At 49.0% G+C, this 27,353-nt stretch overlaps 2 protein-coding genes and 2 long non-coding RNA genes across 5 annotated transcripts in view; 2 read left to right on the top strand and 2 right to left on the bottom strand.

The window, feature by feature from the left end:
• LOC307225311 overlaps nucleotides 1-27,353 on the bottom strand; it is a 323,071-nt gene that overhangs the window by 150,055 nt on the left and 145,663 nt on the right. The window lies entirely within an intron of this gene.
• TUBAL3 (tubulin alpha like 3) lies at nucleotides 1,342-17,750 on the top strand. Its single transcript, XM_079992812.1, has 4 exons — nucleotides 1,342-1,537; nucleotides 7,967-8,210; nucleotides 15,034-15,182; nucleotides 16,339-17,750. The coding sequence occupies exons 1-4, from the start codon at nucleotides 1,535-1,537 to the stop codon at nucleotides 17,317-17,319; spliced, it is 1,377 nt and encodes a 458-aa protein (XP_079848938.1). The 5' UTR covers nucleotides 1,342-1,534; the 3' UTR covers nucleotides 17,320-17,750.
• On the bottom strand, nucleotides 18,919-23,264 carry LOC307225317. Its single transcript, XR_013842867.1, has 2 exons — nucleotides 22,738-23,264; nucleotides 18,919-22,379 (listed from the first exon to the last, which is right to left on the bottom strand). It is a non-coding gene; the product is annotated as an uncharacterized lncRNA (long non-coding RNA).
• COPG2 (COPI coat complex subunit gamma 2) overlaps nucleotides 25,704-27,353 on the top strand; it is a 42,028-nt gene continuing 40,378 nt past the window's right edge. Inside the window, exon 1 of one of the 2 annotated variants that reach the window (XM_079992370.1) lies at nucleotides 25,704-25,887. In XM_079992370.1, coding sequence (XP_079848496.1) covers nucleotides 25,851-25,887 — 37 coding nt within the window. In that variant the 5' untranslated portion in view covers nucleotides 25,704-25,850. Of the gene's footprint in view, nucleotides 25,888-26,082; nucleotides 26,234-27,353 lie in introns of those variants that run through there. The other variant, XM_079992369.1, reaches the window with a different exon arrangement.

The following is a 27,353-nucleotide window of genomic DNA, read 5'->3' as shown; positions in this document are numbered from 1 at the left end:
CCGTTCGTACGGCACTGGAGCGCATCATGTGTAGCGATGCCCCGCCCTGGGTGTCACGACGCCTTTGTTCGCCCCTGGTGTTCCGTGTTCACGATCTGCTGCTATAGTCCAACAATTGGGGGAGGCAAGCGTCTTGTTTGTGGGAGGGTTCTTGCCCCCCAGCCCCCAATCTGGGGCAAACCATAGCTGCAGCTTCCAAACCAAGGGCAGCCCTGCACAGAGAGCATTGCAGTAACCCAGTCTCATGGTAGCCAACGCCTGCATAGCATACTGTAGCTAAGCTAAGAGCAAGAAGGCAGGAAGTGCAATATGTTCCTAGCTGTAAAAGAAACAAAAGGTTTTCCCTGTCCTGACAAGACAGAAGTACTGTTTTGGGGGGACAGGGGGCGGGCTGGTGTGGAGGACTCCCTGGTCCTGAATGGGGTAACTGTGCCCCTGAAGGACCAGGTGCGCAGCCTGGGAGTCATTTTGGACTCACAGCTGTCCATGGAGGCGCAGGTCAATTCTGTGTCCAGGGCAGCTGTCTACCAGCTCCATCTGGTACGCAGGATGAGACCCTCCCTGCCCACGGACTGTCTGGCCAGAGTGATGCATGCTCTGGTTATCTCCCGCTTGGACTACTGCAATGCACTCTGCAAGGTGCCCTGGAAACTGCAATTAATCCAGAATGCGGCAGCTAGACTGGTGACTGGGAGTGACCGCCAAGACCACATAACACCAGTCTTAAAAGACCTATATTGGCTCCCGGTACGTTTGCGAGCACAATTCAAAGTGTTGGTGCTGACCTTGAAAGCCCTAAACGGCCTCGGTCCAGTTTACCTGAAGGAGCGTCTCCACCCCCATCGTCCTGCCCAGACACTGAGGTCCAGCGCCGAGGGCCTTCTGGCAGTTCCCTCCCTGCAAGAAGTGAGGTTAAAGGGAACCAGGCAGAGGGCCTTCTCAGCAGTGGCGCCCGCCATCTGGAACGCCCTCCCATCAGATGTCAAGGCAATAAACAACTATTTTACTTTTAAAAGACAACTGAAGGCGGCCCTGTTTAGGCAAGCTTTTAATGTCTGATGCTGTATTGTTTTTAATATTCAGTTGGAAGCTGCCCTGAGTGGCTGGGGAAACCCAGCCAGATGGGCGGGATATAAATAATATTAATATTAATATTAATATTAATAATATCACCACATTGGCAGTATTGGAAAACCGACACCTGTGGGTTCCCCACCACCACCAAAAGTGTGCACAGTGCAGGATCCTTCCTGGGGGGGTCGGGACGCTCTCAGAAAGGATGTGAAGATTTCTCAGCAGCCGTTTCACTCCGAACCTGACAGCAAGCAGAGGCATAAGCCAGTAGCAAACTATTGCGGCCGATTCCAGCCTTTTCCTGGCATTTTTTGAAAAAGCGCCTCTGTTGCTTTAAATGAGGAGAGGACTTCATCTTCAGGTGGAGTCAATTCTTGCTGGGTTATAAATTTGCTGGGAGCCGAGAAAGCAGCTGGTTGTTGTTTTTTTGCTGGAATCTTAGCAAGCGTATAGAACCAGTATGGTAAGCTGATGGCATTGTAGTTTCTCGTTTGGATTTGAAACTGTCGCTTGAGTGCTGTATGTATTGATTTTATCTGGGCTGTGGATCTTTTTGATAACTTTCAGTTAACTTTTCTGGAAGGGTTATTGATGAATACTTTAAGCTCATTTGGGCTGGTGTTTGCTCCTTATAAGGTAAAAGCTAGGCTGTAGCAAAAGGGAGGTTTAGAGTGAGGGGGGTCTTTTCCGCACACCCCTCCCCTTAGTTTTTCTCTGTTCAGGGGCTTAGCTGATCTTCTTGCAAAGTTGTGGGTCTCCTTTCTGACAGCTGAGATCTCTTTTCCCTCTGGATCTTTAGAGGCATAAAATGTGTTATTCTGCTGTATAAAGTCCTGCTCTCGTTTTTCCACCTCCCCTTTCCTCCTGCCCTTTCCCCTACATTATTTCACACTTCAGTTATGAGCATGGTTTAGGTAGGAGATTACTGTACTTTTGCAGATTTCTTCCCCTTATTCCCCTCCCCTGTATAAGAGGAAACTGCCATATTGCCTTTGTCTACTGTAATCCCAAGGGCTGATATGCTAAAAGAATAGAGCTGTTTCCCCTTTCCAGAAAAAGAAAAATTATATATATTATTTGGGAATGTTTCAAAACTATAGACTCTCGGACAACCCCAAAAAAAGTTTAACTAAACTTCTGGGAAGCTCTTCCAAAGGACTGCTGCTTGCATTTCATTTATTTATGCTAATCTTAATGGATTTTAATTAAGATAGCTGCTTAGGGGGTGTAGGGGGAGTCCAAAAATCTAGAGTGCTTTATCCCAAAAAGGAGATCCATTGTTGGTCTTTACTCGTGAGTAGGCCCAGGTCCACTGACAGGGCAGTTCTGGAAGTCTATATTGCATGAGCTGAATTTCTGAGCTGTGACTTCACTCCTTAACCCAGCAAAATTTTGGATTCAAAGACCTATTGTTCTCTTGTTATCAAGTTGCCCAGTTGAGTATTTGCATGGAAGTTTAACTAGGAAAACCTGCCAGTCCAACAGTGTTTAGTTGGAATTCCTGGAGGGGGAAGAAAGAAAAAACCCTGTACAATTTTGATCTTGTATGGTCCTGGAGCAGAAACGGATTAAGCTTTTTTATTATTTTAATTTTTTTAAGTTGGGGGGTGGTATGCTTTAACAGTTGCACGTGGAAGCCAAGAGACGGCTGTCTCCGACCGAGGAAATCTGCAATTCCAGACTGGCTTCCTTGCTCTGTGGTTGCGTCGGGAGCAGGTGCTACCACTTGGCAAACTGTTGAGAGAGAGGAAAATGGGGAGTGGGGAGACTTCTCTTCTTTGCTGGCCGCAAGGAATGTCCCGAGTGACTCCAGCAAATTGGGACAGAAGAGCTACAATTAGAACTCCCATCATAGCTAGATGGACGGGGACTGTGGCATGTTGCGGAGGGCGGCGTGAAAAGCAGCTGTCAGATCTGATGAGCAGAAGCTGGTGTGGTCATCTCGCATTTTGATCGCCTGTAGGCTTCCCGGGGCCGACCGTTGTAAGATGCAGGAGGGAGGGAGCGAAGGACTGGATGAACTCTCCTCTGATCCTTCGCGTTGTGTTCTTGACACATGACTCATAATCTCGCCGCAGTTGGAAGAACACGGATCAGGCTGTGGCTGACCGTAGTCATCTCACTGGGATAAAGCTTTTTTTAAAAAAATAAATGCTTCTTCTGCTTTATTTCTCCTCCCAAAAAGCACTCATGTGTCACGGTCGTGGCATCTCAAATATGCTGAACAGATTTCGCCGGGTTTTACACCTGTTATTGAGGCGCTCTTGTCTCTCGGGCCATTTCTGGGCTCTGAACCAAAGTCTTGCTACAACTCCCTCTTAAAAAAAACAAAACAAAAAGGGAAGGCGCTATGTGGAGTCATCGGAAGTAACTGCGGGAGTTCAGGACAGCTGAATGGAAGCGGTACTGCATTTATGGTCAACCAGGATGATCGGCCTGAATCCATCAGTTTGGGGAGCTTCCAGGATGTTCCTAGTTTGGGGTAGGATTCCACTGCATTGCGGTCAGTCCAGGTGGCGCAATTATAGTCGATCGAGAGCTCGAGCTACAAACCTGCTTTGCCAAAAGCTTGGGCTTCTTTGCAAGAAGGAAAATGTCAGGAAGATGTGCTAGCTTTGATACAACATCATCTGTCCTCTCCCTGCAAACAAGCCAGGATGAATGCACACCAACTAGCCAATGTTATCCAATCTCCTTGCAAACGAATCAGGATAGATGCTCAATATAACAGAGACATCTGTAAGTGAAGGGCCCTTAGTTTGAAAAACACAGAGCTCTTCAGCCAAATGTTTATTATCTGCCCTTCACCCTGAGATCCCAAGGGCGGGGTGTTGTTGTTGTTTAGTCGTTTAGTCATGTTTGACTCTTCATGACCCCCTGGACCAGAGTACGCCAGGCTCTCCTGTCTTCCACTGCCTCCCGCAGTTTGGTCAAACTCATGCTGGTAGCTTCAAGAACACTGTCCAACCATCTCGTCCTCTGTCGTCCCCTTCTCCTTGTGCCCTCCATCTTTCCCAACATCAGGGTCTTTTCCAGGGAGTCTTCTCTTGTGGTGTGGTGTGTGGTGTAGTGGTTAAGAGCGGTAGACTCGTAATCTGGTGAACCGGGTTCGCGTCTCCGCTCCTCCACATGCATCTGCTGGGTGACCTTGGGCTAGTCACACTTCTCTGAAGTCTCTCAGCCTCACTCACCTCACATAGTGTTTGTTGTGGGGGAGGAAGGGAAAGGAGAATGTTAGCCGCTTTGAGACTCCTTAGGGTAGTGATAAAGTGGGTATCAAATCCAAACTCCTCTTCTCTTCTCCTGAGGTGGCCAAAGTCTTGGAGCCTCAGCTTCAGGATCTGTCCTTCCAGTGAGCACTCAGGGCTGATTTCCTTCAGAATGGGGAGGTTTGATCTTCTTGCAGTCCATGGGACTCCTAAGAGTCTCCTCCAGCACCATAATTCAAAAGCATCAATTCTTCGGCGATCAGGCTTCTTGATGGTCCAGCTCTCACTTCCATACATCACTACGGGGAAAACCATAGCTTGAACTATATGGACCTTGGTTGGCAAGGTGATGTCTCTGCTTTTTAAGATGCTGTCTAGGGTGGGTTACAACAATTTACAATTACAACCCAGGGTGGGTTACAACAATTTAAAATACATCTTTTAACAACGATTAAAGCAAATGGTTAATGTTGCTGGCTATGAAATGACCCAGACCCAGCAATCCCCTGAGGCCCTTCTTTGTGTGGCTCCTCTTCGAGGCGTCTGGAGGGTGGCAACACGAGAACGGGGCCTTTTCAATGGTGGCTCCCCAGTTGTGGAATGCTTTCCCCAGCCAGGCTTGTCTGGTGCCTTCCTTAAATATCTTTAGGCACCAGGCAAAAATGTTTCTCTATAACAGCTGTTCTCAACCTGTGGGTGCCCAGATGTTGATGGACTACAACTCCCATCATCTTTGAGCTCTGGCCTTGCTAGCTAGGGATGATGGGAGTTGTAGTTCAACAACATCTGGGAACCCACAGGTTGAGAAAGGCTGCTCTATAACCAAGCTTTTTGGCTGATTTACATTCTATGGCATCCATCTGTATCGGGAGACAATACAATACACCTCTGGGGGCTGAAGTCAAGATGTAGGATGGTTGCAGCACCTGCTGGGGCTTCAGAGACAGATGTGGGGGAGATTACTGGTTTGTTTTTGTTTTATTACGTATTTTGAATCCTAGTTTTCTATTTTTCTGTTGTGAGCCACCCTATGATATTTGGAGGAAGGGCAGTATACAGATTTAATACATACCGTACTTTTCCGTGTATAAGACTATGTTTTTTTTCTGTAAAAAAATCATGCTAAAAAGTGGGGGTCGTCTTATGCATGGGTAGTGCATAGGGTGGACGTTTGATCGGTTGATCAGCGGCTATTGTGCGTGTTATTGGTTGCTACGTCAATGGGTGGTGTTGATTGGCTGATGCTTCGGCAGTTGGGTGTGTGATTGGCAGCTTCTGCTGCCGATGGGACAGACGGGAGTCGGATTTAGCGACGCATGCAGGTGAGTGATTTTCGGCTATCACCCTAAAAAATGCTCAACAACCCTGAGTAATTCCCCCTAAAAAGCTCAACAACTCTGTGGCATCTTCCCCCATTTTCTTAAATTTGAGTCCCCCAAAATAGGGGTCATCTTATACATGGGGGCATCTTATAGATGGGAAAGTAAGGTAATAACATTTGAAACTGGTACAGTGGTGCCCCGCAAGACGAACGCCTCGCAAGACGGAAAACCCGCTAGACGAAAGGGTTTTCCGTTTTGGAGGTGCTTCGCAAAATGAATTTCCTATGGGCTTGCTTCGCAAGACGAAAATGTCTTGCGAGTTCCTGTGGGGGTTTCCCCCCCTTTTTTTTCCCTTTTCCTAAGCCCTAAGCCGCTTATCAGCTGATCCGCTAAAAGCCGCTAAACCGCTAATAGCGCTAATCCGGTAAGCTGTCAATGGGCTTGCTTCGCAAGACGAAAAAACCGCTATATGAAGAGCCTCACGGAATGGATTAATTTCATCTTGCGAGGCACCACTGTATGTAAACCTGAATTTTGCTCAGCTACGCCTGATTCCACATGTGTGTGTGTGTGTTTCTGTCTGTGTCTCTCCCTCTGGCAATCTTCTCTCCTCCTCTGGATTATGTTGTCTTTTGGACACATTAGTCCTCCTCGCCATCACCACAAAATACAGCTCATCTTTGGCCTTCTGCCCCAGGCTCCTGCCTCCTCCTTTCTTAGACTCTCTGATTTGAGCAGCGCAGGCAACCGTAGTTAAGCTTTTCCCAGGGACGGGGGATAAATTTGATTCCGTTCACATTTAAAGGCAGGCTTACTGAATCTGGATTTGCTTTGCAAAAATGCGAATAGTAGGCAAAATTGCATCGAAAAATGTGTATAGTAGGAGAAAGACACACGAAACGCTGACAAATTTTCCCGAAGACTTTTAAAAAAAATATTCACAAACTGGTTTAGAAATGAAGATTGGGAAAAATGAAAAGCGAAGGTAGCGAAACACACACATTTTCCAATCCCTGTCTCTCCTGGCTGCCCTGTCCCTCTGTGACATCACAGAAGCTCATCCAATCCAGGCCGGAGGTTCCTCCCACAAAGAGTCTCTGACACAGCACACTGCAGCATGGATTTTTATTGCAGTTAAGGTCTATTATTGATTGCTGGCCACAAAAGATAAGGATGGAATCTCTTTAGGAATAAAGGGGTTGTTTTAAACACGTGGCTATCATAAGACCAAAGGTTTATCAGCCGAGCTGGGGGAGGGGACTCACATCTGGCAACCAATGTGCCCCTTTGGTTTCAGATAGTACACAAGTAGACGAGTCTAAAAAGCCAGGGATACAAATTTTCATGGCCCTCTAGCGACTATGGTGGCTCATTTACCAAGACGAAGGTATTTAGCATTAACAATTGAAGTTTGCACTCTATTCTGACCAAACGAAGCCTCCTGGTGTATCTTTTGCTCTAGAATACACCTAAATATAAGGACGCGGGTGGCGCTGTGGTCTAAACCACAGAGCCTAGGACTTGCCGATGAGAAGGTCGGCAGTTCGAATCCCTGTGACGGGGCGAGCTCCCATTGCTCGGTCCCTGCTCCTGCCAACCTAGCAGTTCGAAAGCACATCAAAGTGCAAGTAGATAAATAGGTACTGCTCCGGCGGGAAGGTAAACGGCGTTTGTATGTGCAGCTCCGGTTCACCAGAAGCAGCTTAGTCATGCTAGCCACATGACCCGGAAGCTGTACACTGGCTTCCTCGGCCAGTAAAGCAAGATGAGCACCGCAATTTCTGCTCTCATCCTGAAGCAAAGTTCTTAACCTGAAGCACTATTTCTGGGTTAGTGGAGTCTGTAACCTGAAGCATATGTAACCTGAAGCGTATGTAACCCGAGGTACCACTGTATTAAATAAGAGAGAATCGGTGTTCTGCCAAGAATTCACCCCAAGGTTATGCTCAGTCCAGCCTCGGTCCAGTATACCTGAAGGAGCATCTCCACCCCCATCGTTCTGCCCGGACACTGAGATCTAGCTCTGAGGGCCTTCTGGCGGTTCCCTCCCTGCGAGAAGCCAAGTTACAGGGAACCAGGCAGAGGGCCTTCTTGGTGGCGGCGCCCGCCCTGTGGAACACCCTCCCACCAGATGTCAAGGAGAAAAATAGCTACCAGACTTTTAGAAGACATCTGAAGGCAGCCCTGTTCAGGGAAGCTTTTAACATTTGATGCATTACTGTATTTTAATATTTTGTTGAAAGCCGCCCAAATGGGTGGGGTATAAATAATAAATTATTTATTTATTATTATTATTATTATTATTATTATTGCTGATGAAGGGTGTTAAAGCATTTTTCTCTCTGTCCCCTTCCATTCCAGAGGGAGTGCTTGTCGATCCACATTGGCCAAGCTGGAGTTCAAATGGGCAATGCCTGCTGGGAGCTCTACTGCTTGGAACATGGGATTCAGACAGACGGCACCATCGCCGGGAACCAGGCAGCTCCCAAAATCCTGCCAGAGACGGAGCAGGTGGATGCTTCTTTCGAGACGTTCTTCTGCGAGACTGCGTCAGGGAAGCATGTGCCCAGGGCAGTCTTCATTGACTTGGAACCGACTGTCATAGGTAATATCATCTGTAGCGATCCATTGGGATGAAAATGACCTCTGGGGTGATTTGTCGATGTCCAGTAGTGAGTGCTGCCAACTCACCTGGGCGCAAGATACAAGAGAGCTGCCTTAAGGCTCTTCCAAACTTCTTTGTTTCCAAGAACAGGTCTGGGCTTTAAAGCACTGCGTTCAAGCACTTCCTGGGAAAACACACTCTCTACCATAGGAAATGGAGCAAACAGCAATCCACAGAAAACCCAAATAGCTGTTTCTTCCACTTCAGAGTTAAAGAGCGGGTTTTCAGGCAGGAGTATTTTCCAGTTCTACCAATACATAGAATCATAGAATCATAGAGTTGGAAGAGACCACAAGGGCCATTGAGTCCAACCCCCTGCCAAGCAGGAAACACCATCAGAGCACTCCTGACATATGGTTGTCAAGCCTCTGCTTAAAGACCTCCAAAGAAGGAGACTCCACCACACTCCTTGGCAGCAAATTCCACATGCAGAGGCTACATCCAGGAACCTTTTGCATGGGAAGTACCGTATTTTTCGCTCTATAGGATGCACCGGACCATAGGAGGGGGAGAACAGGGGGAAAAAATTCTCCCTCTCTCTGCTCAGCGGAGCCCCTTCCATTTCTTCCCCCGCTTCGCTGAAGGGGCGCTGCGCAGAGAGGGAAAACTGTGCAGCGCCTCTCCAGCGAAGCGAAGCCTGGAGAGCAAGAAGGATCAGCGTGCACCGACCCCCATCTGCAGCCTTCGGAGCACGGCGGGAACTCCTGCTGCGCTCTGAAGGCTCGTGGATAGCTGCTTGAAGCCCCTGGAGTGCAGCAGGAGTTCCCTGAGCTCCGGGGGCTTCAGGCGGCTTCAGCAAAAGCAACGCAAAGCCTCCGGAGCGCGGGGGGAGCTCTCCCTCTGCGCTTCGGAGGCTTTGTGTTGCTATCGCTGAAGCCAAGGAAGCCTGCATTCGCTCCATAGGACGCACACACATTTCCCCTTCATTTTTTGAGGGGGGAAACTGTGTCCTACAGAGCGAAAAATACGGTATGTACAGGGCCACTAGGCTACAACTGTCATACCTCATGTTACGTTCGCTTCAGGTTAAATCTTTTCAGGTTGCGTCCCCCGGTGACCCGGAAGTACCGGAAAGGGTTACTTCCAGCTTTCACTGCTCGCGCATGAGCAGAAGCGCAAAATGACATCACACGCATGCGCAGAAGCGGCAAATTGTGACCCGCGCACGTGCAGACGCGGGTTGCGTTCTTTTCAGGCTGCGAACGGGCCTCTGGAACGAATCCCGTTCGCAACCAGAGGTACCACAGTACCGTCCTTGCCACTTTTGCGGGCAAGGCTGCTGTGCCTGTAAAACCTGTATTATTGGTGGGAATGTAAGTTGTCCAGCTATTTTTATGTTTGGAGACTTCAAGTACAGTTGTGTCTTGGATCCCGAACGCCTTGGTACTAGGATGTTTTGGCTCCCGAACACCACAAACCCGGAATAATAATAATAATAATAATAATAATAATAATTTATTATTTATACCCCGCCCATCTGGCTGGGCCTCCCCAGCCACTCTGGGCGGCTTCCATAGAAAGCAAAAATACAATAAAATATCACACATTAAAAACTTCCCTGAACAGGGCTGCCTTAAGATGTCTTCTGAATGTCAGGTAGTTGTTAATCGCTTTGACATCTGCTGGAAGGGCGTTCCACAGGGCGGGCGCCACTACCGAGAAGGCCCTCTGCCTGGTTCCCTGTAGCTTTACTTCTCGCAGTGAGGGAACCGCCAGAAGGCCCTCGGCACTGGACCTCAGCGTCCGGGCAGAATGATGGGGGTGGAGACGCTCCTTCAGGTATACTGGACCGAGGCCGTTTAGGGCTTTAAAGGTCAGCACCAACACTTTGAATTGTGCTCGGAAACGTACTGGGAGCCAATGTAGGTCTTTCAAGACCGGTGTTATATGGTCTCGGCGGCCGCTCCCAGTCACCAGTCTAGCTGCCGCATTCTGGATTAGTTGTAGTTTCCGGGTCACCTTCAAAGGTAGCCCCACGTAGAGTGCATTGCAGTAGTCCAAGCGGGAGATAACCAGAGCATGCACCACTCTGGCGAGACAGTCCACAGGCAGATAGGGTCTCAGCCTACGTACCAGATGGAGCTGGTAAACAGCTGCCCTGGACACAGATTTGATCTGTGCCTCCATGGACAGCTGTGAGTCCAAAATGACTCCCAGGCTGCGCACCTGGTCCTTCAGGGGCACAATTACCCCATTCAGGACCAGGGAATTCTCCACACCTGCCCGCCTCCCGTCCCCCAAAAACAGCACTTCTGTCTTGTCAGGATTCAACCTCAATCTGTTAGCCGCCATCCATCCTCCAACCGCCTCCAGACACTCACACAGGACCTCCACCGCCTTCACTGGTTCTGATTTAAAGGAGAGGTAGAGCTGGGTATCATCCGCATACTGATGAACACCCAGCCCAAACCTCCTGATGATCTCTCCCAGCGGCTGCATGTAAATGTTGAAAAGCATGGGGGAGAGGAGAGAACCCTGAGGCACCCCACAAGTGAGAGCCCAGGGGTCTGAACACTCATCCCCCACCACCACTTTCTGAACACGGCCCAGGAGGAAGGAGCGGAACCACTGTATGACAGTGCCCCTAGCTCCCAGCCCCTCAAGACGGTCCAGAAGGATGTTATGGTCAATGGTATCAAACGCCGCTGAGAGATCCAGCAGAACTAGGAAACAGCTCTCACCTTTGTCCCTAGCCCACCGGAGATCATCAACCAGTGCGACCAAGGCAGTTTCAGTCCCATGATGAGGCCTGAATCCCGACTGGAAGGGATCCAAATGGTCCGCTTCTTCCAGGCGTGCCTGGAGTTGTTCGGCCACCGCTCGCTCAATCACCTTGCCCAAGAATGGAAGATTTGAAACTGGGCGATAGTTGGCCATCGTTGCCGCATCTAAAGATGGTTTTTTAAGAAGCGGTTTAATAACCGCCTCTTTCAGCGGGTCTGGGAAGGCTCCCTCACGGAGGGAAGCATTCACCACCCCACGAAGCCCATCGCCCAGTCCTTCCCGGCTAGCTTTTATAAGCCAGGATGGGCAAGGATCCAGGAGACAGGTGGTTGGCTTCACTCGTCCAAGCAGCCTGTCCACATCCTCGGAGGTAACAGTTTGGAATTGATCCCACTCAACTTGACTAGACAGAACTCTAGCACTCTCCCGCCCCGGCCCTGCTCCCACGGTGGAGTCTACTTCTTCCCGAATCTGAGCGATTTTATCTGCAAAAAACTTTGCAAAATCATTGCAGGAGAACATGTGGCCCGTACTGGGCCCCGATGTTGCAGGTGGTTCCACTAAATTGTGAACCACCTGAAAAAGTCTCCTGCTGCTGTTTTCTGCAGATGCAATAGAGGCGGTGAAGAAATTCTTCTTCGCCGTCGCTATCGCCACTTGGTAGGCTCGACGTTGAGCTCTAACCTGTGTCCGGTCAGATTCGGAATGAGTTATCTGCCACCGGCGCTCTAGCCGTCTCAACGATTGTTTCATTGCCCTCAGATCCGTGGAAAACCACGGGGCTGTCCGGGCTCCATGCAATCGGAGAGGGCGCTTCGGAGCCAAACAGTCAATAGCCCTGGTTAACTCCACATTCCAGCGGGCCACCAGGGAATCGGCTGAAAGGCCATCAACATGGGATAAAGCATCCCCTACCACTCTCTGGAAACCATTTGGATCCATTAAGTGGCGGGGGCGGACCATCCAAATTGGTCCCACCTCCCTGCAGAGGGGATGGGTCGCAGAGAAGTCCAGTTGCACCAGGAAGTGATCTGACCATGGCACTTCTTTCGTTTCGCTTTTACTTAGCGTCAGATCACCAACATCCATAGAGGTAAACACCAGGTCCAAGGCATGTCCGCGACTATGGGTTGGGCCAGACTTATTCAGGGACAGCCCCATGGAGGCCATGCTTTCCACAAAGTCCCGAGCAGCCCCTTGTAAGGTCGTGTCGGCATGGATGTTAAAATCCCCTAGGACGACCAAGCTAGGTGTCTCCAGGAGAACATCCGCCACGACCTGAAGCAGCTCGGGCAGGGAATCCTTGGTGCAGCGGGGAGGTCGGTACACCAAAAGGAATCCTGTACTGCCCCTATTGCCCAACTTCCAGAACATGCACTCGGAAAACTGGGTCTTCCCAATAGGACGCCTGGTGCAAACTAATGACTTCCTAAAAATCACTGCAACCCCCCCTCCCCGCCCACATGACCTGGGTTGCTGTGCGTAAGAGAAACCTGGTGGACAAGCAGCGGCAAGGACAGGCCCACCTGCTTCATCCAACCAAGTCTCTGTTACACATGCCAGGTCAAGTCCTCCATCCATGATCAAGTGAGTGTTCCAGTTTGCAAACGTTCTTTGGAACCTGAATGTCCGATGGGGACAATCCACGGCTTCCAATTGGCTGCTGGAGCTTCTTGCAGCCAATCAGAAGCCGCACTTTGGTTTCTGAATGCATAGGAAGTTGAATGGACTTCTGAAACAGATTCCATTCGACTTCCGAGGTACGACTGTAAACTACTTTCCTTGCATTGTGTTCTCTTGCTATGATTTGACAACGTCACAGCATATGATTAAACAAAGCAGTGCCATAGCTACAGGGAGACTAATTGAATCCCCCCCCCGGGGGGGGGAAGCCTTCAGGGGGGTGCTACTGAGGCTCCCAGCTTTTGTGTGTGTACGCAAATGCGCGTTGGGAGGAGAGTCTAGGTTTGCCCCTGACATAAAGGTAAAGGTAAAGGTACCCCTGCCCGTACGGGCCAGTCTTGACAGACTCTGGGGTTGTGCGCCCATCTCACTTAAGAGGCCAGGGGCCAGCGCTGTCCGGAGACACTTCCGGGTCACGTGGCTAGCGTGACATCGCTGCTCTGGCGAGCCAGAGCCGCACACGGAAACGCCGTTTACCTTCCCGCTGGTAAGCGGTCCCTATTTATCTACTTGCACCCGGAGGTGCTTTCGAACTGCTAGGTTGGCAGGCGCTGGGACCGAGCAGCGGGAGCGCACCCCGCCGCAGGGATTCGAACCGCCGACCTTTCGATCGGCAAGTCCTAGGCGCTGAGGCTTTAACCCACAGCGCCACCTGCGTCCCATAATGGGCTGCAATTCCGGGGGTGAGTCTAATGTACAGTGGTACCTCTGGATACGAACAGGATCCGTTCCGGAGCCCCGTTCGCATCCTGAGGTAAACGTAAAACGCGACTGCACGTGCATGGGTAGCGTTTCGTCGCTTCCGCGCATGCATGTGACGTCATTTTGAGTGTCTGCGCGAGCGGCAAAACCCAGAAGTAATGCGCTCCATTACTTCCGGGTCGCTGCGGAGCACAACCCGAAAATACTTAACTTGAAGCTACTTCAACCCGAGGTGTGACTATAGAAGCAAACTACATCACTTCTTTTGGATTTTTGTGAAAGCAGGCAAACTGTTAGAGGCAGGACAAACGTGGCGCCCGGCAGATGTCGAGGACTAAAACTCCCAACAACCTCACCCAACAGGGCCAATGGCAAGAGATGTTGGAGGGTACTCCATAGTAGAGTAACAAGGGGCATTTTCCTATTTATTGTGCCTGTGGACTCCCTGTTATCCATGGGTCAGCAAACTAAGGCCCAGGGGCCGGATCCGGCCCAACTGCCTTCTGGATCTGGCCCGCGGATGGTCCGAGAATTGCCGTGTGGATCGGCGTGGGGATTCTGATCATTCGGGCTGCGCCATTCCCCCCCCCCCCAACACACACGACGGCGCGTCCTCCCTCCCTCCCTCCTCCTGGCTTCTCCCTGCCCTGCCTAGAGGAGGAAGGGGGCTGGGCTTTGTTGAGCCACAATTGGCTAAGTGCCATTTTAAGCAGCCCCTCTCAGGAGCCAGCAATTTTGCGCCGCTCATCGTCCCTCCGCCGCCGCCCCCAGCCCCTGCCGCTCGCAAGGGACAGGAGCTGCGGGTAGCTGAGGGCTATTTAAAGCAGAGCAGCCCCTCTCTGGAGCCAGCCCTTTCGTGCCGCAATGCGCTTTATGTGGGGTTACCTTTGAAGGTGACCCGGAAACTGCAATTAATCCAGAATGCGGCAGCTAGACTGGTGACTGGGAGTGGCCGCCGAGACCACATAACACCGGTCCTAAGAGATCTGCATTGGCTCCCAGTACGTTTCTGAGCACAATTCAAAGTGTTGGTGCTGACCTTTAAAGCCTAAACAGCCTTGGTCCAGTATATCTGAAGGAGCGTCTCCACCCCCGTTGTTCTGCCCGGACACTGAGGTCCAGCGCCGAGGGCCTTCTGGCGGTTCCCTCATTGCGAGAAGTGAGGTTACAGGGAACCAGACAGAGGGCCTTCTCGGTGGTGGCACCCGCCCTGTGGAACGCCCTCCCATCAGATGTGAAGGAAATAAGCAGCTATCCTATCTTTAAAAGACATCTGAAGGCAGCCCTGTTTAGGGAAGTTTTTAATATTTAATGCTGTATTGTTTTTAAACACTCGATTGGGAGCCACCCAGAGTGGCTGGGGAAACTCAGCCAGATGGGCGGGGTATAAATAATAATAATAATAATAATAATAATAATAATAATTTAGTATTGTTACTAGTATCCCGTCGCCGCCATCGCCAGCCCCTGCCGCTCGCAAGGCACAGGTAAGCAGCCACCGGGGGTCGTCTGGTGCTGTCAAGAAGGGAGGGGAGATTCGGTGGGGGAATTCCCCCCCCCTAATATAGTCCGGCCCCCCACAAGGTCTGAGGGACAGTGGACCGGCCCCCTGCGGAAAGTTTGCTGACCCCTGCTCTTATCTCTCTCCCTACAGATGAAATCCGCACTGGGCCTTATCACTCCCTCTTCCATCCCGAACAGCTGATCAGCGGCAAGGAAGATGCAGCCAACAACTACGCCCGAGGCCACTACACCATCGGGAAGGAGATCATTGACACAGTCCTGGGCAGGATTCGCAAAATGGTTAAGTTTCCCCTGCACACACACACACGCTAACACCTATGCCACAGGATGGCGTAAAAGCTTAATTCACAAATGTTCATAGCCAGGCTGGAGCCAAACACAGGAAACTGCCTTAATAAAAAGTCAGGCCATCTTGTCCGCCCATCCCAGAGTTGTCTACTTTTTTTGGCTGGCATGGCCTTCTGGTGCCTTGCTCAGGGGTCCTTCCCATCACCTGATCTCTTATCTGGAGGCACGTGGTATGGGTTTTGGTGCACAGTGTTGTGTTGTGAACTGGTCTGATGGGGAGGGTGGCAAGCCTGGTCCAAACATGTTGGAGCACAGGCAGCTCCGAGTGAGCAAATAGGGGCCTTTTACGCCTCTGTATCCAGGCTCCTCCCCCTTGAGAGAGCTTCAGAGCCTTAAAGAGTCAACCTCTGGCTTGAAGGTGGTGGCAACACCATCAGCATGCCACAGCCTCCCTCCTACTGTGCTGCTGGACTGGTGATGAGCGGTGCAAGGCATCCAGGCTCTGGCCCAAGAGGCCTTGGTGGCCTGGGAAGCTCCACTGGAAGTTGTTGTCCAGGCGCCTCACGTGCAATGGCCTCCCTATCTTCAGCAGTCAGCTCTGGGTCCTGACCCCAGACCCTGCTCCACATCTTGTGCCCTCCAGCTTCCAACTCTGTGTCCAGGTCTGCTTTGCATTGCACCACTCTGGACTCCTTCCAATGTCCAGAAGATCAGTGATTATGTACCTAGAGGATCCCACTTCTGGTGTTTCTAACATCTCAAATGGTTTGCTTTTAGGAGTAATGGTTAAATGGAGCTCTGACTTAGAAGAGGTACTCACTGACTCTTGGGATCACTGAGTGTTTTCTCTCCAATCCCCTACTGCTTTAAGGTGGGCTACGTTCAGGTGCCACAAGCCCAGTCCTTCAAACCACGGTTTGGCAACTTGGGACTGTGCCGTGGGTTCCCTCCTCCTCCACTTCCTGGTTTTCTCCCATCACAGTTTGCTGTGATACCCCAATTGGGCAAACCATGGTTAGCACCTAAACCTGGTCCCACTTTGTGCATATGTACATGATCACATAGCTGTTGAGCAACGTTCTTACTAATCGAGCTGTTATATTGCCAACAGCCATGTCTAATAACCAAATTTCTCTTCCTGATGCAGGCTGACCAATGCAGCGGCCTCCAAGGTTTCTTGGTCTTCCACAGCTTCGGCGGAGGAACAGGATCAGGCTTCACTTCGCTTCTGATGGAGCGCCTCTCGGTGGAGTACAGCAAGAAGTCAAAACTGGAGTTCTCTGTGTATCCTGCCCCCCAGGTCTCCACAGCCGTCGTGGAGCCCTACAACTCCATCCTGACCACCCACACCACTCTGGAGCACTCCGACTGCTCGTTCATGGTGGACAACGAAGCCATCTATGACATCTGCAACCGCAACCTTGACATCGAACGCCCCACCTACACCAACCTCAACAGGTTGATCGGGCAGATCGTCTCGTCCGTGACGGCTTCCTTGAGGTTCAACGGCGCCTTGAACGTCGACCTGATAGAATTCCAGACCAACCTGGTGCCTTACCCCAGGATCCACTTCCCCTTGACCACCTACGCCCCCATCATCTCGGCCGAGAAGGCCTACCATGAGCAGCTCTCCGTGCCGGAGATCACCAACGCCTGCTTCGAGTTCTCCAACCAGATGGTGAAGTGTGACCCGCGCCGGGGCAAGTACATGGCTTGCTGCCTCCTGTACCGGGGGGACGTGGTACCCAAGGATGTCAACGCGGCCATCGCGGCCATCAAGACCAGGAGGTCCATCCAGTTTGTGGACTGGTGTCCCACCGGCTTCAAGGTGGGCATCAACTACCAGCCGCCCACGGTGGTGCCCGGGGGAGACCTGGCAAAGGTGCAGCGGGCTGTCTGTATGCTGAGCAACACCACCGCCATCGCGGAGGCCTGGGCCCGGCTGGACCACAAGTTCGACCTGATGTACGCCAAGAGGGCCTTTGTCCACTGGTACGTTGGGGAAGGCATGGAGGAGGGGGAGTTCTCTGAAGCCCGGGAGGACCTGGCTGCCCTGGAGAAGGATTACGAGGAAGTCGGGAGGGATTCTGCGGACGGGGAGGAAGAGGATGCTGAGGAAGAATATTAAACCCAAGGCCATGCGTCTGTATGGGCCAAACCTGCATGCAACTGGGCTAAGATGGGGAGGTGAACCGAACCTGTTGACTCTTTCTTTAAAAATAAAAAAAACCAACACCCCGTAATAAACATTACTGTATCTCTTACAAGACTTGTGTAGCGTAAGGACTCTTTAACACATTGTACTTTGTTTAGAAGGCACTTCCTTGTAGCTTTTTGAATCTTTACTTCCTATCTTAGAATTATGTGAAATTAACTCTTTTGAGTGCGGATCTTCAGAGGGAGCGGGTGCAGGAGAGGCTTGGCTGTCCTGTATCACTTCTGCGCACTCGAGAATGGGTAAGGGGGGTAAGGGGTAAGGGGGGGGAGTACCCTTTATTATTAGAAGACGCTGTGATCTGCTTCTTTGTACTTTAATAATAAAAAAGTGGAACAACTCTAGTATGGGAGCTTCCTTTCTGAGGCAAATAGCAGGCACGAGGACCCTAATCTGGTTTAGGATCACACCAGCGGGGGAAGGGGGAATGTTAAAACCCCTTTACCTGCCCCCTCCGCAACGCCAGGGTCCAAATTGAGGCTGCTGTGCTTGATTTTTTAAAAACCAAGTTGTACTGTTGCGTCTAGTTTGGCTCTTATATTCATGAGCAGTGTTCCCCAAACATACAGTAATTGCATATTCCTTTTGGGAGTTTAGTCTTACCAGTATACCCCTTATTGAATGCTGGTGATTTGGGAGTAGTTCTAATAATACTATTTTGAAATTGAAATACTTTATTGTCACTTGTACAACTTGTATACAGTGAGATTACACGAGCACCCCCTACTCAGCTCTCTTAGTCTTAATTCCCCTCATTTTCTGATACCCACCCACCAAACCCAAAAGTCAGTTGCCCTGTTATCTTTTCATTCAGCAGCCTAACAGCCCATGGATAGAAGCTGTTCTTTACCCTGTTGGAACTACTAATCCTGCTTCTGTATCTTCTGCTTGAGGGTAGGAGATCAAGAAAGTGCCGGCCAGGGTGTGAATCATCCCTGAGAATTTTCCTCACTCTCCTGAGGCAACGTTCTTCCGCTGTTTCATCCAGCGGATTCATGGGACAGCCTATAATATCTTGTGCTGTATTCACCACCCTCTGTGGGCGCTTCCTATAAGTTGATGTCAAACCAGCGTACCACATTGTGATGCAGTATGAAAGGACACTTTCATGGTGGACTGGTAGAATGAGATCATCAGATGTTGATTGACATCGTTCTTCCGCAATACTTTGTCTCGACTAGTTCAAATACAATCTCTCTCTCTCTCTCTCTCTCTCACACACACACACACACACACACACACACACTATAAGTTAAGTTATGATAAAGAAATTCTGCCATGTACCCTTTGAAATCCTTTCGCATCCCTGCTGGGATGTGTGCAGCACACTCTGGAAAACACTGCATTAGTGCAGTGTTTCCCAACCTTTTTTGGGCAAAGGCACACTTGTTTCATGAAAAAAATCTCGAGGCACACCACCATTAGAAAATGTTAAAAAAATTAACTCTGTGCCTATATTGACTATATATAAAGTAACTCTCTTTAATAGGAATCAAATAAACACAAAGAAAGTATTTTATAATTACTTTATTATGAAATAGTAAGTAAACAGAAATATGAAAAATTATAAAATACTTTATTCAGTGCGCAACCTGGGCCTGTTTGGCTGAACACAAAGCTGATATTCTGGCTGGAATCGAAGAAAGACACACACGTAGCTCTTCGTCAACAGCTCTCAGTCTCTCTCTGTATTTAGTTTTTATAGCAATCATGCTTGAAAAGCTCAACTCACAGAGTTATGTAGTGGAAAATGGGAGCAATGTCAAAATAGCTTTGTTTGCCAGAAGGGGGAACTCCTTGGCAGTTTCCAACCAAAAACTGTCCAAAGGTAGATCAGCAAATCTTAGCTTGAAACCACGATTTTGTCTCAGTTCAGTTAGTTCCTCCTGCTCCTGTAAAGTCATGTCCTTTCCACCAACTGATGCTGAGCTATAAGGGTCCCTAACCCAGTCAAGGCATTCAGTGGAGACTGAAGAGAAATAAAATGACAACTTCCCCTCGAGAGTTTTTAAATGTTTACCTATTATCTCACACAGTGCAGCAGTGTGAACACCTTGCCACTGCTTGGTGAGTGTGAACATTTCAAGATTGCCACTTTCCACGTGTTGATGCCAGAGTTGGACCTTTGAACGGAATCCATTTATTTTATCTGTACTTGTAAGCAGGTTTTCATTTCGGCCTTGCATTCGTGTGTTCAGTTCATTCAGATGATGAAATATATCTGCCAGGTATGCCAGCCTTGCACACCACTCATCACTTGCAAGCAGCTTTGCGTAATCTGACCTCTCATTTGTCAGAAACACTTTAAGTTCCTCCCGCAGCTCATACACACGAACCAAGACCTTGCCACGCGACAACCACCGGACCTCCGTATGAAACAGCAAGGTTTTATGCTTCGCTCCCATCTCCTCACACAAAGCTGCAAATATGCGACTTTTCACGGGTCGTGACTTTACAAAGTTTACCATGCGCACAACATCATCCAACACATGAACTAGGTCTGCTGGTAAAGTCTTGGCTACGAGGGCCTCACGGTGCAAAAAACAATGCGTAACAATCACATCTGGATTTCTTTCCTTCACTCTGCTTACAAAGCCTTTGGTGTGCCCGACCATGGCTGCAGCTCCATCGGTGCAGACACTTGTGCAGTTTTCCCACTTAAGTCCTCCTTGTTCAAGGTATTCTGATGTGACCCGAAAAATTTCTTCTCCTGTTGCTTTTTCTGGCAATGCCTTACAGAAAAAGAAGTTTTCTCTAATTGCATCACCATCAACAAAACGCACATTGGCCAAGAGTTGAGCATGTCCACTGATATCAGTAGACTCGTCAAGTTGTAATGCAAATTTCTCACTGCTATGGATCTTTTCCAAAACCACACTTTCAATGTCTGCAGACATGTCATTAATACGTCTGGAAATTGTGTTGTTTGAGAGAGGGACTTTGGCTATTTCCTTAGCTGCTTCAGGTCCGAGCATCTCCTCTACAATAGCTTTGCAGGCGGGAAGTATTAATGTCTCTGCCACAGTGTGCGACTTTTTTGACTTGGCTATAAGTTCAGCAACGTGATAGCTAGCTTTAAGACCTCTTTCATTTACCTTTGAGGTTTGTCTCATGAAAGTTGCCTGTTTCTCCGTGTTTTCACGCAGGCGAACAAAATAGTCCGCATTCTTGTTTTGAAGCGAAGGGTGTTTCGTTTGGAGATGGCGTTTAAGTTTGCTTGGGACCATAGCACTGTTAGCTAGCTTTTCACCACACACCACGCACAGTGGAGTTGGTTGGTTTGCATCTCCGGTGAAAGTAAATCCAAATGAAATATAGCTTTCGCTATATTGCCTTGTGCCAGAGAATTTGCTTGAGCTAACCATCTTTGCTTTCTTTTCATGCCCACTCATACTTGGGCTCTCATCTGGCTCCAAATTTTGTTCAGAGTCCAGTTCTTTTCTTTTCAAAAACTTTTCCATCACTGCAGTATCCGGCCATCCAATTGCCACTGACAAACGGATACAGACCCCTTTTTTTTACAGCACAGCTCGCACAAATGTACACGGAACACCCTTTTCGAATTAAAACACACAGTCTCACGAGAGCAAGGAGCAGCGATTTTATATTTTACGAAAAGAAGTCGCTAGTCCTCATGGTGACAGGTTGGAAAATATTTAAAAGCAGAACCACCTTGAGGAAGGTGGAGCCATATCACATCCCGGCAGGAGGCCTAAATTGGTGGAACGCTCAGGCCCCGCCTATTCAAAGAGGACTATTAATTTGGAGAGCTGCTATCTTCCAAACTGTGAGACGACGAGGCAAAAGGGGAGCCCTGAATGGAACTTTGCGTTTTTGTCTCAACGCCGGTCTCGCGCTGCCGCTTCCCGCGCTCTCAAGGACCCGGGAGGAGGAAGCCGTGAAGGGAATCCCGAAGGCGCGAAAACCTCGCGCATGCGCAGGCCTTCCGCCTGCGACAGCCCAGTAGGCCGGCCGAAGCGAGCGGCGATGGGATGTGGGAGGGAGGGAGCTCGCCGCCCCGCGTGTGCTCGCCGCCGCCGCCCCGCCTCTCGCCGCCCGACTCGCCCGCCTCCCTCCCACGGCACACCAGGCAACGTCTCGCGGCACACTAGTGTGCCGCGGAACACCGGTTGGGAAACACTGCATTAGTGTACTGCACTTCCCTGCATTTCTGTGCAATCATGAGGACTAGGTACTTGTAATGAAAGCCAAATTCTGTGTTGGAATGGCACGTTTGGCGCATGCCAGTCATCAACCCAGGTGGTGACAAATTGTAAAAGTATCACTCCTGCTTTTCAGACCTACCTTGTGTCTTTCCACGTCTTGTAAGGAATTCAAGTTGACCTCTCACTCTTGTGCCCAGTGCCCTGAGGAGCCATATGTGGAAGAAAAGCTCTTACTCTGCACCCCCTCTGAAATATACTTGGAGTCGAGAGTGGATTTCATGCTCTTTATTCAGCTCATAGCAGTGAGGAGGAATGGAAGTTCCCCCAGAATGTCTGCTTTATATACATTATTTACACAATGGGCCCCACGTGATTGGCAAATTCCGGGATTCTCCTGTAGCCAATCAGGTTGCGGATTCACTTCCACCTGGAGCTGGATTGGGTGGCTCCTGTAGACCAATCAGACTGCTGCATTCTGGGTCCTATTGTTCTAGGACCAATCAGACTTCTGCATTCTGGGTCCTATTGTTGTAGGACCAATCAGACTGCTGCATTTTGGATCCTATTCAACTCAGTACATAACACCCTCCTTACCTGAGGATTGCCACTCACTGTGAGTTTAGAGTGTCTGAGAACCTTTAGGCTGCCACTGACGCTGAAACTCAAAAATTGTCACTACCCTACTCAGAAGCCATTTCTCTTTTAAAAAACCACAAAAATGCACTTGGTGCGGACTGTGCAAGAGGTTAACCAAGCAGGTTAACCTGTAAATCCCACTGTGTTCAATTTACTGCTTAGTAAGGGTGCCTAAGGTTAAAGCCTCAGCGCCTAGGGCTTGCCGATCGAAAGGTCGGCGGTTCGAATCCCTGCGGCGGGGTGCGCTCCTGCTGCTCGGTCCCAGCGCCTGCCAACCTAGCAGCTCGAAAGCACCTCCGGGTGCAAGTAGATAAATAGGGACCGCTTACCAGCGGGAAGGTAAACGGTGTTTCCGTGTGCGGCTCTGGCTCTGGCCAGAGCAGCTTTGTCACGCTGGCCACGTGACCCGGAAGTGTCTCCGGACAGCGCTGGCCCCTGGCCTCTTAAGTGAGATGGGCGCACAACCCCAGAGTCTGTCAAGACTGGCCCGTACGGGCAGGGGTACCTTTACCTTTACCTTTAAGGGTGCCTAGAATTTGTTAATTTTTCATTTGAATGGAAACCTTCTAAAAACATTACCTTTGGGGCTTGGCTTTTTCTAGCCAAGTTTGTAGCACTGTTTTCGTTTAGATGGCTTGATGGCAGGAACCCTCATTTGTGACAAGAGGAGACAGACCATTGGTCAATTTTCCATGGCAATTACTGGGATTCTTGGAAAGAGTACAGTACTGGATCTCTGCCTGGCCCCGCAAGACATATCTACACGCTTTAAGAAAAGCACTTGCCCTGTATCACTTAACCTAGAATAATTATGCCTTTCAAGCAATGTATTCAGTGTCTCTAGATGGGAGGCGTGCCAAAAATCCTTGTTAGCTGCAATTTATCTGGAGAGGGGTCTTAAGGGAAGAGGAAGTACAGTGCATACAAAGCACTATAACTTTTTATACTCTATATTATTAAAGGTGTAATTATTAGGGAAAGGTTTCTGGAGGACATTCTTTTGTTCCTAAATCTTAATGTAGGAGGGGTAATAATGAATTTAGGTGATACTCAGTAGGGGAAAGGAGTTGGTTACCACCCATCTTATGCTTTTTCCCCGGCCAATTCAGGAATAAAAACTGATGCAGTGCTTACTGTAACGTATTAGGCGGATGAAACATTTTACAAGGTGGGGTAAATTCTACTGCTGAACATTTATGGCAAGCTGTACAAATACTAGGTCTGGTCTTATGCTGTGTATAAAATGATGTTTTATTCCCATGCAGGCATTCATCGGCAGTTTTTAGGAAATAGTTCCTTATATCTTAGTTAAAAGGTTTTGGTAAGCAACTCGTGTTACAATGCAGTGATGGGTATGGGCTATGGGAACTCTAGTTTCAGGGGGGAAATGTGAAGTCCAAAGGTTCCAAAGGAATCCCTACGTACACTCGCTTTAGCATAATTCCTCGTGGGACTTATTCCCTAGTGTTCACACAGTGTGTTCATTCTATTCTGCTGTCAATTGTGTAAATTGTGTCCAATTGCTAAAATCCACAGGTGTCTTGATTAGGGATAACCAACCAAAACGTTCCTAAAACAACTAGTAAAATTGTGAGCTCTTTAAAACTCTGCAGTAGTCTGCCTGTTACGCAGAGAGAGGGAGGAAGAAAGCTGACATGGTATGAAAAGCAGGAGTCACCAACACTTTTAGGGTTGCGAGCACATTTACAAGCAAACTTATGGGCACGACACCTAAGCACACACTGCAACCTATTCAATTGCTTTCGTCTCCAACTCTGAAACATCTATTCTCCCCCAACACACATTTTAACATGGCTCAAGCAAAGAACAGGTCCCACCGATCAATTATGTTATGGCAAAATGATGTCATGTGGTGGTCCTGTTCACCTGTCAAATTTGGCCCATGGAGAACGAAAAGGGTTCCCTGCCCCTGAACTTTGTGGGTCAGGACCCAGTACTGTGCTGTGGTCTAAGGGGAGTCACAGCTGCACTGCTACTGTCATCTATAGGGGGGAGAGTGTGAGAGAAAGAGATAGAGAAAGAAATAAGTCCCCAAATAAGCACTTGAGTTAAAAGTGGCTCCCAGGTCTGAGAAATCTAAATGCTTATTTTGAGTCTAATTTCAGAAAGAGGTGGGGATCCCCGGGGGCTGCTGAAGATCTTTTCTGGGCAGATGCATACCTGTGGGTACCACATGGCAGATCTTGCCGGATGGGTGGGATATAAATAAATTATTATTATTATTAAAGCCACAAAGTCTGCAGCTGCAGATATGAACCCGGTGAGCTTCTGCTGAGATCAGATTTCAGATTGAGTGGAAGAGGGCTTGGATAAAGAAACAGTCTATGATCAGGCATAGGGAAACTCGGCCCTACAGATCATAGCTGTCAACTTTTCCCTGTTCTTGCGAGGAATCCCATTTGGAATAAGGGAATTTCCCTTAAAAAAAGGAAAAAGTTGACAGCTATGCTCCAGATGTTTTGGGACTACAACTCCCATCATCTCTGACCACTGATCCTGTTAGCTAGGGATGAAGGGAGTTGTAGTCCCCAAAACATCTGGAGGGCTGAGTTTACCTGTGCCTGGTCATGACTAATCATTGAAACACGAATATATTGCTTTCAATTGTTTTTTGAAAACAGTAGCCCCACAAGGTCTGTCTCCAGCTGTAAGCCGAATTTGAACGTAAAAAAAGAAAAAGGAACAAGCCTTATGAGCAAAGCTTTAAGTAAAGAGCTTGTTGTTGTTTAGTCGTGTCCGACTCTTCGTGATCCCCTGGACCAGGGGCCAGGCCCTCCTGTCTTCCACTGCCTCCCGCAGTTTGGTCAAACTCATGTTCATAGCTTCGAGAACACTGTCCAACCATCTCGTCCTCTGTCGTCCCCTTCTCCTTGTGCCCTCCATCTTTCCCAGCATCAGGGTCTTTTCCAGGGAGTCTTCTCTTCTCATGAGGTGGCCAAAGTATTGGAGCCTCAGCTTCAGGATCTGTCCTTCCAGTGAGCCCTCAGGGCTGATTTCCTTCAGAATGGATAGATCTGATCTTCTTGCAGTCCATGGGACTCTCAAGAGTCTCCTCCAGCACCAGAATCCAAAAGCATCAATTCTTCGGCGATCAGCCTTCTTGATGGTCCAGCTCTCCCTTCCATACATCACTACTGGGAAAATTAACTATACGGCCAAAGTATGCTGGCAAAAGTAAAGAGCTACTGGAAGCCAAAGGGTTTCATATTCCCTAGTGGTTGGAGGGTATGACGTCACCCCACGTTTAAAATCCCACCTGCAGCTGCAAAACGCCCCTTCCCTCCTATTAGGGCCGCTGTCTCTTTAAGCAGCGCGCTGCTCGCTCGTTCGCTCCCCCTCCCATCAGCTATATAAGGGGGCGTGGCTACAGCTGGGCGTGCCCTACGCAAATGAGGACCCGTACTTCCTCCTCTCGACGGCCGGCGTCGCCCGTCAGCTGTCTGAGGGCGAAGAGTGGGCGTGGCCCCGCCCGCCCTTGACCGGCGGCCCCGCCAGCCAATGGCGGCCCAGAGAAGTAGGCCTGGCGGGCGGGACTTCCTCCCCCGGGCCGCGAGCGTGTGTAGGCTGAGGTAAAGCGGGACGAGAGCAGCTTACCCGGCCGCCGCCGCTGCCGCCGCCGCCATGATCAAGAAGTTCGACAAGAAGGATGAGGAGTCGGGTAAGAAAGCCCCGCTGAAGGGTGGTCAAGCGCCGAGCCTCAAGCTAGGCAGGGTGGGCTGCCCCTTCCGCAGGTGGGCCGGAAGCCCCGTAGCGGCTTGCCCCGCCCACTGGCTCGGGACGGTTTAAAACGGTTTAAAGGGGGGGGGCGGGCGCTACCACTTCAGGACGAGGGAAAGGGGGGGGAGATGGTAGTGTGAAGAGGCCCTTCTGGATCGTACCAAAGGCCTTTTTCAGGGGTGGGCAGCCTGCGGCCTTGCAGGTTTTCCCCCCGGCACCCCCTCCGAGGTGGCGCCTATGGTTCCCCCCGTGCCCCATTTTCTCCTCACAACAACCCCGCGAGGTAGGTGAGGGGACCTGAGGGGAATTTTTGCCCCTAGGCTGCGGGCTTGGAGGAAGGCCGCCCTGTGGAAAGTTATTTAAAACAAAACAAATAATGGTCTCCCCGGCTATTTCTTCCAACAACAACAACAACAACATATTTTATTTTATTTTATTTTATTTTATTTTATTTTATTTTATTTTATGTGTTTGTTTCCTGTTCAGGGAAGTTTTGAATGTGTGACATCTTAGTGTAATTTTGGTCTTTTTTAATAATTTTTTTTATTAGCTTTTCCACAGTGATAACACAAACCACAAAGCAAAATGATACACAAAAACAGAAAAAGGGGGGGGGGACAATAAACAGATAAACAATAACAACAAACTTAATTCTTCACAATAATAATAATAATAAATAATAAATTTTATTTATATCCCGCCCTCCCCAGCCGAAGCCGGGCTCAGGGCGGCTAACAACACTAAAAGTGTATGACATTATAAAACATTATAAAAATGAATTAAAATCAAAATTGATGGCAACCATAAACTAAAGCTTTGTAAAGATTGCCAGAGGAGGGGCAAATCCAACCTTTGGCGGGCTTGGAGGAAGGCCGCCCTGTGGAAAGTTATTTAAAACAAAACAAATAATGGTCTCCCCGGCTATTTCTTACAACAACAACAACAGCAACAACATATTTTATTTTATTTTGTTTTATTTTATTTTATTTTATTTGATTTTATGTGTTTGCTTCCTGTTCAGGAAAGTTTTGAATGTGTGACATCTTAGTGTAATTTTGGTCTTTCTTTCTTTTTTAATAATTTTTTTTATTAGCTTTTCCACAGTGATAACACAAACCACAAAGCAAAACGATACACAAAAACAGAAAAAGGGGGGGGGACAATAAACAGATAAACAATAACAACAAACTTAATTCTTCACAAATCCAACCTTTGGCGGGCTTGGATGAAGGCCGCCCTGTGGAAAGTTATTTATAACAAAACAAATAATGGTCTCCCCGGCTATTTCTTCCAACAATAACAACAACAACAACAAAATAACAATGGTTTTATTGATTTTATGTGTTTGTTTCCTGTTCAGGGAAGTTTTTTTTTTTAAAAAAATAATATTTATTAACATTTTAAAGA

This window comes from Podarcis cretensis (genome assembly GCF_951804945.1).
Source record: "Podarcis cretensis genome assembly, chromosome: 10".
NCBI classification, from domain to species: domain Eukaryota; kingdom Metazoa; phylum Chordata; class Lepidosauria; order Squamata; family Lacertidae; genus Podarcis; species Podarcis cretensis.
The sequence above is the reverse complement of the archived record's forward strand: the minus strand, read 5'-3'. Positions and strand labels throughout refer to the sequence as shown.

Bases quoted from the DNA above. Each gene is read 5' to 3' on its own strand.
- TUBAL3 (XM_079992812.1), top strand. The intron at 8,211-15,033 runs GTAATATCATCT...CTCTCCCTACAG, and splicing joins CTTGGAACCGACTGTCATAG to ATGAAATCCGCACTGGGCCT. The intron at 15,183-16,338 runs GTTAAGTTTCCC...TTCCTGATGCAG, and splicing joins TGGGCAGGATTCGCAAAATG to GCTGACCAATGCAGCGGCCT.